Here is a 12,233-nt window from a genome sequence, read left to right as displayed (position 1 = left end):
TAAGTGCAACTAGCCTTACAGGAGAGAGAGGGAAATAAACCCAGCTTACCTCTAAACACACGTCCCAGGCTCTGCTGACCCAAGCCAGGCCCGCAGCTCAAGCCCAGCTCTGGTTGCACTGACAGCACCACGTCTGCTGCCTTTCCTGCAGCTGCTGCAGGCAGCGTTTGCTCCACTCTGGAAGGAAGGCATCCCCACCACACAATCCCTTCCCTAGCTATGGGCCCAGCTTACCTGTGCCCAATTAAAGAAGATTAAAGAGTCAAATTTGCCTCCCAATGAGGAATGGAAGTGGAGCTGGTAATTTGCAGTGTGTGATGTGATTGTGGCCCTGCAAAGGGCTGTGTGGGGCAGTGGCACACAGCATGGCAGAGCAGGGCTGCATTCGCCCTTCGCCGTGGCTGTGCAGCACCCACACAGGCTGCTGCCACCACTCACGTTTCGGCTGATTATCAGCAGATTTTAGTGGATATATGCAAAGTCGCTTCCTCCAGCCAGAAGACTCAGCATCCCACATGAAGGCAGCGGTGGGCAAGGGGCCTCTTTGTGAACATGGCTGTAGGCTGCATGGACTCCACTTGTCCCTTTGCTAGTTTTTCACTCATCTCACCCCTTCCAAAAGCACAAGGACCAAACACATCTCATGCAGCGGTGTCTTCCCCCCGTTGTTTTCTCCTACTGCATTTCCACCAGCCTGCAAAGTCATGCCTGGCTGCACTTTCAGCTGGCACTGCTCACCTGTGCCCCAGTGAGCTGGGGACACTGGGACAGGGCTGGGGACAGGGATCCTTCCAGCATGGGCATTCATGTGTCACCCTGGTGAGTGACTGCCAAAGCTGCTCCCGTCCTGGCCGGGCCACATCCTTCCTGGTGAGGACATGCTCTTGGAAAACACTGGAAAGAACCAAACCCCCTTCCTGAGCCCTGTGCCTGGAGCCCTCACAGACCAGGAGCCCTTCTGGTGGCAGCAGCAGGAAAACACTTCCAAGGGTATTTCACAATTCAATTAAACTGTACCCTTACTATTATTTAAGTGAATAAAATATCTAACTGCAGCACTGGAGGCAAAAAGACGCTTATCCAAACAGCTTAATTTACGACCAGGAACCCTGCGTGCCTCAAATTTGGGGCACCATCACTTCACCCTAGTGTTCGCTTCATCTGTGTGCTGGTGGACATCTGCGTCCACTTGCTGGCTTCAATGTTGCACTAGCGGCAAATTTTAACTCCTTGTTGAGATGGGTCTTCATGTGATCATTTTTTTACTCTATCTAGGTTTTTATCTGCTTTGGTAGCTTGATTTTTTGTTTGTTTGTTTAGCATTTGCAAACGTTGTCCTGAAATCCTACAGCCATCTCTTCTTGCTGTAGGCACTGCACAGCAAAATCTACTGGCAAAGCCCAAGTGAAGAGGCCAAAGATGAAGGCTCATTCCAGCCTGCAAACCCTCTGACAATTAAATATACTGCAAAAAGGGCACAGACACATTCAGGCTCCCTATTAGGGAAAACACTCATGTGCTTAGTTTTAAGCATGTGGTTAAATCCATTCTTCTTTGCAAAATCTTTGAGACATAAGCACATGCCAAAGTGCATTCCTGACTAAGGATGCTTCCCTGAACCAAAGCCATAATTCATTAAAACCCAAGGTGCATTTATCCTACTTTTTCCCTATGAGCAGGGATGTGAAAAAAGGGGAGGAGGAAAAAAAGAAAACAAGCAAAGAATTAATTTTGATTTGAAACTGATCTATGGTGACAAGGGGCATTTGGTTTTGTTGAAGTAACTAGAAGTGGGAAGTATTTCAGAAGATATCTAAATAAATCTTTTTAAAGGGGTTTCTCTCTCTCTCTTTCTTTCTCTCCTTTTCCCTCTAATTACCCATGTCTGGTAGTCTTGGATCTCAACCCCTTGTTATTTAAAATACATATTCATGGAACTATATTTTACAGTTGCACTGTTCTGGTTACAAAATAGCTTCTACTTTTCTAGGACATAATTTCATTTTGTTTAGCCAAGAATTCATTAAAGAAGCTATAAATAACCTCCTTTAAATATTTAGCCGTGAATAGAGGGTGGACTGGCATTGATGGCTTATTTTAGTACTAATGCAATATGCTTTAAAAAAAAAAAATCCACATTTGAGCATGAATCAAGTTAATCATTAACACTCTCAATGTGAGTCGCAGGATCCGCTTCAAATGGAGATTGCCCCCTCCCAGCCAGCGAGCTTGGGGCGCGGGAGGGCTGCACAACTTTCCCTTTAGTTTTTCTTACAGCAAAACACAATTTGCACCAGAACAAAAGACACAGACTCGTGGCTTCGGTGGCTGCTCCCCTGGGCAGGGACCCCAGCTACTGCCCCCGCAGTGTTTTCCGTCCATGAAGCTACAGCACCTTCCCAAACACAGAGCAAAGAACATCGGAGTTCGATGGAGTGCAGCCTTTGTTAAAAGTCATCGGAGAAAAAGAAGCCCAAATGCCTCCACTTCCCTTTTAAGCACAGAAAACTGTTGAACAAGGGGGAGTTGGTGATAGTGGTTTAAGGCACGAAGCTGCACTATGAGCTCATCTGCTGTGATCTGAGAGCAAAGGACATGAGCACAAGGCACCATTATTTTAGGGGAGGTGAGGAAACAGCATTAGCTGCTGCCCTGTTCATGGACGGCCAAGATCTGGAAAACCAGATGCTGGTGGCTCCCAGGCTGCATGTTCACAATGTCACAGAACTGCAGCCAAAATCAAACCCTTCCTTACGCCACTTTTTGCCTCACTTTTTAGGCTGTGGTTGGATGATGTCAGCTGGAGAGTAACATCAGTTTAAGGTATTCCAGCTCCACATGCCTTCTGCCAACATTTGCCCTCATCGTCACTCAAAGCGTTGCCCCTCGAACTGTGCTGAACAGACGTGCTGAGAAAGAGATCGGGAAAATCAGTGGTTTCTAAAAAACGGGCACAACTATTGGAAAAAAAATCCAAAGCCAGTAGTTTGGTTTTCAAACCCAGCTCTGTCACCTATTATCCTTCAAAGGGTGGCCACAACCAAAGCTGTGTCGGCACAAGGGAGGGGGTGGCAAGAAGACATGCAAGAGCTGCTGGGCAGGGACTCCTCAAGCCACGACTGCGCTTGGCCAAGAGAAGGATACACAAAACTGCACTCCGAGTGCTGCAGTGCTGTTGCCTTTTGAAATAAAGTTGAAGCATTAAGGCATTTTCCCTTGGTGCTGACTCCCTCTGGGCATTCCCAAGACAATTACAATGTTTTCTGAGTATACAAAAGAACTGGGAGATTTTGTAATCAGAGTCTGAGTTTATGCTTCTCTCCTTAAGAGCATTCAATTTCCATGGACATTCATTAGCAGGAGGTTAAAACACAATGGCAGAAGAGAACGGACGGCTTTTATGTCCATGTGGTAGTAAACACTTCAAGCTAGAAACGCAAATTCAAAATAAAAACCTCTCCATGTTGTTTCCAAATTAGTAGTAAAGCAAGAAAACCCACACAACTTTCACAGCTTTTTTACTGAAAATTTAATTTTACAAAATACCCTTTTCCATCAAAGAAACTTCCCTGCAATGTACACGAACCCAGCATTTTATAGATCTGTACAGTGAGATATCAGAGAGGTTTGAAAGAAGGAAAACAACTTGTAGCAGACACCTAGTTGCAAAACCTACAACAATGTGAATACAAGTGTGTCTTAAAATGCTAAAGCAAGTAATGCAATATAACTGGCGAATCTATCTGAAATGTGAAAAGTTTCCTTAAAACAGTCCATATGGTATGTAGAACATCACAGCTGGCAGAAAACTGCCTGTGTTTAGGTTTAAACACAAAACCAATGTATGTGAGGAACAGTTTTTGAAAAAGAACCCAAGTGCTGCTATCATAAGGCAAACATATACCAAGGTGCTGACAGCACACAGGGAAAGAAGAGAAAATAAGATGAACATTCAAGTGTTCGAACACTGAACAGTTTTTTTTAATGTTGCTAAAAAAAAAAACCAAAAAACAAAAAACTTAAAAAATAACCAATGCCAAATTAACATAGGACACCCTGTTAACTAGCTAGGTTTAACGCATATAGTTTTACAGAACCTCAACAAATGTGAAAACAGGCCTGAGTAGTCCGGCTCCGGCTGGCCAGGCCAGACCTAGTTAGTCTGTTGCATTCTGGCAGCTTTGAATTTTGAAATCCTCTTTGGAGCTTCTTCTGGTGCGTCGGACAAAACTTCCTCTGATTTTCGCTCCAGAATGGTCGGCAGGACCGGGTGAGCAATGACCGGGTGTGGTATTAAGGAGGGAGACAAAGGCTCCTTTTCTATAACAGTTCCAGAAAATGCCTACGACAGAAGAGAACACTCAAAATGAGCTAATAAAATGCAAATGTGAAGCTATGCCCATAAGGTCATTACCCTATATTAGCCTGATTAGGATTGTTATTTCTTTTAATCAAAAGTAAAGAAATGTCTTTAAATCAATGATTGTTCCTTGCATAAGTAACCAAATTGTAATTAACCTCAAAATATAGCTTGTTCAAAGATGACTGAATGAAAGACAGTGTCTTAAAAGTACTACTTAATCTCATTCTTACTGCATAAATGATCTAAAAATTTGCTTCCTCAGTGACACATGCTGAAGAAATAAAACAGCTGATGTAATATAGAGTTTCATCTTAGATAAGAAATGGAGAGATTTTGCAAAGGTGGAGTATGTCAGCATTTCCATCATACGTCATATTTTATGACTTAACATATTCTAATTGCATCAAGCTGACACACTGCATCCAAACTGGCAAGCACATCTTTTGTTTGTTCTTTTCTCCTTACCAAATATGATCAAAAATGGTGAAAGCAATTTATACTTAAGAGAATGGCAAACTTGCTTCCAACTATTTCTCTCTATAAAAGGTCTAATAAAAATATTTGACGTTTAAAAATGATAATTTATATGCAGCTGATTATATGACTTAATCCTTTTTAACTTAGCTATGAAATGACCATGATTACTGGAAAACATTGGGAGGAAAAACAAGTAAGTTGGAGCTACTTTTCATAAACATATTTTAAAATAAATCACTCTACTATGTATTGAAAACAGAGAATTCTGAATGCCTAAGGACAAGGGGAAGCAGTTTACATCCAAGGTTTGATGCTCATACTGGGCACAAAGGAATGCACACCAGATTTACTGACTATGTTTAGTTCTGCTTTTTCATAACTCAATTACCAAGAAAAACAAAGCAAAACAAACCAGCCATTCTCTGCTTGCAGGACCTGCAAAAGAGCAGTGGTTCTTTATTTTCTGCTCCAAGAGCCAAAATCTGCCTAAAGCCGTGCCGGTACATAACTCTGTTGTTCTACTAACAGGTTGTTTTTGAAAACAGGTAAGCAAAATACAACCCAAGAAGACTGTGGTAAAACTAGAAACAGAAAGAAAAAAGATAGCGTGTTGCAAATGGTAATGGAGAAATAATGTATTCCAAACACCCACCAAAACAACCAAAAGCCAACCAGCAGCACTTAAGAAGGCACGGCTTTAACTGGAGTGTTTTGCTCACTCTCCTTGAGTTACTTAGAAGATACATTATATTGTAGAGAATAATCATGCCATATTCAGAAAATGGACTAATGGATAACATATAAAGTGTACTTAGATGTTTTATAAAAACATAGCAAATACATTCCAGAAGGTATACAATGTGAAGTGCTAACTCTACAGATTGATCTTCCATCAGGAATCTTCACATCTGTAGCCGTTTGTATAAAATATGACAATAAGCAACAGCTTTTATTGGGAATTCATTTCTTCTCAAAAATATTTGTTCTAAAAATAGTGTCTTCTTGAACTTGCCCATTGTGTTGGGAACTACTGAAAACTCAGTTTCATCTTGTTTGAAGAAATGAGTGTAAGTTCTTACAAAATGAAGAATACTCCATGCCATGAACTTCAGAGCACCAGCTACATTTAATTCTTATACTTATCCAGTCACTAAGCAACTATACATTCTCCCTTATGTTGGACAGTTTCCTTCTTTTACCGTGAAGCTCTGAACTTTCCAAATGTGTGAAAATAGATTGTTTAGGATCACTAATGGGCCTAGTCTGGAATAGGATGAGTAGAGGCTTAATGCTCCGCTGCCTTTGGCAAGTCCAAATAATCACTCAGCTGACATTTGTGTGGTTAAAACTTAAAACCACCACCTGGAAATTAGCTGTCCAGTAGCTGTGCACCGGAATATTGATAAAACACAAATACAGAGAATTCATCCCGCCCTTCATTAACTATGAAGCAAGATTTTTTCTTTTAATCCTTTGTGGGATCTTTATGGAAGATCTTCAGGTCTCGGGGAAGCCACTTGGTTCATCTCCTCCGCTTTGCCCCTAGGATGCGTATGATAGAAGCTTGTCAACCTGATAATGTCCTTCTGGAGCAAACTAGGTAGGAGTTAGAAAATTATTGTAAAGAAATCAAACTGATGGTATAGGCAACTACAGTCATTAGATTTCTCGTTTTCATCTCTGCCAACAATCAATAATTAATTAAAAACTGTACCTCGGCTGTCCCTGAAGAGGGAGGAAGCTTTTTCGGCGGCTGCTGCTGCCCCTCCTCCTCCTCCTGGTCCAGCCTGCCCTCGCTGGTGTCACTCTGCGTCGCTTCATCGCAGCTAATGCTCCTCTGAACTCCCCGTCTGTCATCAAACTCAGCAGCACTGTTCTCACTGGTATCGCTACAAACACTGTTCTCTCTGCTTCGAGACTTCAAAATTGATTTACGAGGGACATATTCTCCATTCACAACATCAACAAAGACTCTGCAAAGGAAAATGTTAGCTTTAATAAACCATTTCAGGATCAGATGACAAATTTGCAGTGATCTTGCTTTGTCTTTTGTACAAATTAATTATGACGTGCTTTTCCAACTTTTTCGCTGCAGAATTACAATACTGTACCTTTAGAGGCATTTTATTTACCAAAGTACAAGAACCAATTCTACAGAGCAAACACTGTTATGCTCTTTATTCAAGCATTAAGTTGGTACACTCTCTCAGCAGAAAATGTATAGCTCTTTGAAAAGTGTTAGAAAACAGAATTGTGTGAGTTACAAAAAGTTAGAAAAAAGGTAAACTAAATGACTGTCAGGGTTGTTCCTGTTAGACGACAGAAGGTGACAATAACGGAGGGTTTTCTAGAATAAAGTCTTTGTCAAATGTAGAATATAAAAACAAATACTTGAAACATTCATTGCATCTGGAAAGGATGAAGCTTTTTCCTGATAAGTGCCAGAATCTTCTGCTTTCAGTTAAAAAAAAGAAAAAAATCAGCTTTTTAGATCAAATCAACACGAAGAAACTTTTGGAGTATTAATAGACTGTAAACTGATAAAGAGGCCTCTTCCTGCAGTTTGTACTCCATCCCCATGACTTAAAGAAGTCAAGGATGTGTGGAGGAGCAGGAGCAGCATGAGAAGATGGTGCCAATTTTATCAAACTCATAAAGGAGAAGCCCAATGACTGGATGAGTTTTAAAGATGTTACTTGTTTCTGAACAGCTTTACGCACCCACGGGAACACTTGCGTATCTCTACAGAAGACGGAGTTCCCTTGCAGAACTCGGGGCGAGCACCATGAACGAATCCTTTCCCTCCCCTTCAGCCCCACCAACTGTAATTACAGGATGGATTTTAACTTTTCACGCTTTGTGACACTTTCTTAAGATGTTTAGGTGCCTCAATACACTGACATAAAAATGCAGTGTGATTTTCACAAGCATTTAATCAATCAACCTAACAGGCACCTATGTTCATCTTTACAAACCTAAATACTTGTTTTAACTCTCCTGTCACCTTAGTTTAGTATTGTGTACAGTCCCCTAAGCCCAACAATATTTTTAAGCTGAGCATCAGTGTTCTACTGGTGAGCGCTTCTTTTGACACAGAACAGAGACCGTGATGGACTAAAGTCAGGGACACAGAATGCAAGAGAAACTATGCAAACAGAAGATCTGAGCATATTCTGATTATACTGTAAGGAAGAGACAAAACCAAGGAATTAGTAACTGGGAAAGGAGTATTAGAAGTGATAGATCTGGTCAGCTATGTTTGAAAACAAACACAGAAGCAAATGAGGTGGCATTAACCACAATAGATAACAAACTGCTGTATTTTCTTTAGGCAGATCATATGTTGTGGCAAATGTACCTCAACTTCAGAAGCTCTGAAACAGTAGAAAGATGATTAATTGCTGGTTGGAAAAGGAAATTTTAAGCTCAGAAACATTTTATGGGTATAAAAGCAAGCAACCATGCTGAAGTCACAAACTTTGATTTTTAAGTAGTAAATTCAGTTCCAGCTGTTTCTTTCAGGAAATAGTAGACTCGGTTTCATACCATAGGTGAGGAGAAATGAAAAGGGAAGGTCTGCTAAGGGGAAAGCTCATGCACCAACGCTACAAATCACGCACCGGTAAATGTCTGCTGGGGTTTTGATGTTGGGCAGCTCTGGAGTTACATGGCCATTGCCATTGCTGTTCTTCCTTTTACGCTTGGCCTCTTCTTTCTTTTCACTGAATTTCAAAGTAGTATTTTTTCCTGTGTTTATTCTTACCTGAAAATTGAACACAAATGACGGTCTAGACCATAAAATCAACAATCACCAGGCTGTAGATCAACCGACTTCTGACATTTTCCAATCCAAGCAGTTTGGGACTATGAACCACAGCTAAGTTAAACAAATGTATGAATGGTAACACTTTTAGAGTGAACTGTCTACTCTTTACCACTTGCACGAGGCTGGGGCATTTCTTTGGAGTAATGTGCATAGGTTTTGCATATAATATATGACAATCTGCTTATTCAAACTCTGCTCAAGAGCCAAGCTGTTCAAGAGTCAATTTCAAGTCAAGTAAAAAGTCATTTTAAAATAACTTCTAGACAGGGTACTACTTTTTACAACAGCTGGAAGCCAGAACAGCAAGGTATACATTTGAACATCATTTTTTAATATCGTATTAGGAACTACAGGAATTAAACAATGGGTTTCAAGCATTTGAAAAAAATGCAAATACCTACAGTATTTGCATACTACCTACCTTCACCTACAGTTCATATTCTACATTATCTACATTATTTTCTATTTTAGATATGGTATATGATTATGCAGTCTCTTGAGAGAAAGTTAAACAAAACAAAGTACAAACCCTTTTAGGCTCAACCGTGTGAGAGAAAAAAATGGTTGGAACAGAGCTATCTCCAGCATCTGTGTCATCTTCATCTTCACTGTGATAATAAGTGGTGCCATTAACTCGGCCACTGAACAAGCCTGAATTTGTTACTTCTTTATGGAAGTTGCCCTGAGTAATACAGTCTTCTGCTCCACATGTCCCATTCAGATCTGTCCTCTTGTCTTCTTTCTCCTCTTCAGAGGAGGTTGTATCTTCTCCATTTGTCTCAACTGTATCAGGCATCCTATGAAATGAAAAATATCTAAGTGAGGTAAGTGAGGGAATTCATACTCTTGAGAGACACAGGCATATAAAGTCATGAGCAAACCCATACATAATTTTCTTTACCCAGGTTAAAGATAGAACCTTTTTTATACTCTGTAACAATGTCTATATCCTTTCCATCTCCACTGGAAATACCAAAAATGTGACATTCTGGCTACTGCTTTAGGATCAGAATAGATCTAAGGATGTCATTAAACACCAAATGTGGAACTCCTACATTGTAAATGATGGATTTTACTAGCCTGTTGGAAATGGATTTTACTTTCCCCTTTTCTATCACCTCAAAGAAAAAATACTATAACACTGGACTGCTGTGGCTGCACAGAGGCAGATTTTTGCACCTTCGGCCTTGCAGTGCACACTTTATGTTCAACCCTTCTTCCACCCATTCAAATTTTAACTGCATCAGTTGAGTCAGCTATTTGCACCTACAGGGAGATCTTTTGGTTACAAAGAGACCCACACACCTGTAGCTTTCTGAACTCCACACCTCAATGTGCTACAGCAGTGCAATACCTGTCAAGTTCACCACGTATCTCCTCTTGCCTCTCGAGCTCTTCTAAGCGGGCCCACAGTTCCTCCTCCGACTGAAAACGGCCCTTTGATTTCGTATCACTTCCACTTGCTGGAAAATCGACTTCAAAAACGTCCGATACTTTTGGTTTTGAATGAGGCTTGTGAGCAGTTCGGTATTTTCCTGTGTAACAAAAATTGAGATGCAATTACTAAAGCAATCGACAGAAAAACAAAAACTAACAAAACAAAAAAACCCACCACCACACTGGGGGAAAGAATTGAAGAATATGGGCAGAATATTTTTCATTTCAAGTTATTGTTTAACTGTTTAAGTGAAACTGTCAATGAACCAGAGCACCAGCACAGGATAATAGTCTCCGGATGTTACAGAAATACCGAGGCAAAGCAGAGATGTTTATTTACAAAGCAGGAGACACTGATCCTATGACAGTTTTATTACAATGTGGGGTTTGTTACCCCTCGTGTTGAACAGCAGACTTTGATCCGCGCTGATAGAAACCAACGTGTGAATGTGACATTTGCTCAATGTCCCATTAATAGCACATTTTATTAACTGGGAAAGCAAACCTAGTTTGTACTTCAGCTCATTTTGGACAAAGTCACCTACATTTAAAGAGCAGAGTCTCTTTGTTTTGGGTTGTATTTTTTGAAATTTACAATGAAGATCATTAAAAATGATCTCCAGAGTCATCGGGAAAATCTGTCCAAAATCCAGTCATTATGAATCACTTACGTTGGTGAAAATGAAAAGCTCTGAAAAGCATACAAAACCCAGCCTTTCAAAAATAATAAATATAAACCCTTTTAAAGCTTCAGAGGTGACCTCAGATATACACTTGTGAATAAATGGTAGTCACCAACAAGTTCTTGCTGGCATTTAAAAGCTCTGCTACCTCATAAAATGGTGCATCCAGGGAGGACGGGGAATACTTTTTCCTGTTTGAGTGCTGTCTGGCACATTGGGAACAAACCGCCTGCCAGGAGCACAAATGCTTCAGCCCCGTCTGTGCAGGGGCAGGACCGCTGCTTTAATTCCTGCGGATCCGCCTGTTCCTGCACAGTCCCAGGGAGGTTCCATGGGGAAGTTTCCCCCCTGGGCAGCACCTGCTGCTCTTTAGGGGAATGGGGACCCTTCCCCTTCCATCGCTGCCACAAACACACCCAACACTGGGTCTGTACAGCGTGACTCCAGAATCTCGACTGGTCTTCATGAAACTCTGCTTTGTGCATCTAATCAACAGTATGACAATGTCTTCGTTACTCAGCATCCTTCAAGTTTTGAAATATCCTTCTGTTAACCAATTGTGTGGCCTTTTTTTTTTTTAATTTTAAGAACTCATGGCTTAAAGATATCCTTATTCAAATATGTCATCTTATTCTTTAATCCTGAGTTAAATACAAATTCAATAGCAACATTAAAAAGCAAACAGGTGACTGTAAGTAATGTTGGAATGTGTGTCCCCTACTCTTCCACAGGATAGCATTTTTCATCATCTCATTAAGAAAAGGCTGAAATGTATTTTATCGAGATTTGAATATAAATTGAGATAAGCCAAGCAATCAGACTAGCTTGTGAAGATTTCATTTGGTATAATTACAAAATTAATAAATAAAATTTGGAAGGATTAGTTAACAATCTATTTCAATTTGATTTTCGGATTGTGCCCTCCCCATTTCTTTCTGTTACCCTTCAGTATTAACCACCAGCTTGACTACCAAGGTAGGAACTTTGCTTCAACATGCCAGTGGTTTTTCCTCCTAATTCTAACAAAACTTCTGTCAATCAGGAAACCAGGTCAGATCTCAAAGACAACAGAGGATAATCACTGCTCCAATATCCACTGTGCTCACTCACTGTTACTACAAGGCACCACCACTAACTTCATACACTAACCAAAAAAGGTGAAATACTAAAATCCAGAAAAACGGAGATTTGGCAATGAACTGAGATGCTAAGAATACTTTTTTTTTGTCTTCCTCAGAGATACAGCCCATTTCCATGTGAACAAAACCAGTTCCTAGGCTGATTAAGCCCAGCCTGCCTCAAAATAATAGCTAAGTTGGTCTTTTAGCTGCTTCTCTCGATCTCAGTATAGATCAGTGCTGAAAGAAAACTTACATAACTCCCACTTACAGATTTTCAGCAAAATTAAGATGATTTCAGAGGACAATGATGATGATGAGAGTTTAGC

General features: G+C 40.6%; 1 protein-coding gene across 1 annotated transcript in view; it reads right to left on the bottom strand.

Moving 5' to 3' along the window:
• Positions 1-3,524: 3,524 nt before the first annotated feature.
• URI1 (URI1 prefoldin like chaperone) overlaps positions 3,525-12,233 on the bottom strand; it is a 42,019-nt gene continuing 33,310 nt past the window's right edge. The window contains exons 7-11 of the mRNA XM_080352225.1: positions 10,021-10,201; positions 9,196-9,463; positions 8,461-8,603; positions 6,555-6,813; positions 3,525-4,342 (exon numbers count right to left, since the gene is read on the bottom strand). Coding sequence (XP_080208351.1) covers positions 4,154-4,342; positions 6,555-6,813; positions 8,461-8,603; positions 9,196-9,463; positions 10,021-10,201 — 1,040 coding nt within the window. The 3' untranslated portion in view covers positions 3,525-4,153. The remainder of the gene's footprint in view (positions 4,343-6,554; positions 6,814-8,460; positions 8,604-9,195; positions 9,464-10,020; positions 10,202-12,233) is intronic.

The sequence above is a fragment of the Nesoenas mayeri genome, assembly GCF_963082525.1.
Source record: "Nesoenas mayeri genome assembly, chromosome: 12".
Classification (NCBI taxonomy): Eukaryota; Metazoa; Chordata; class Aves; order Columbiformes; family Columbidae; genus Nesoenas; species Nesoenas mayeri.
This window is presented reverse-complemented; position numbering and strand designations above follow the sequence as displayed.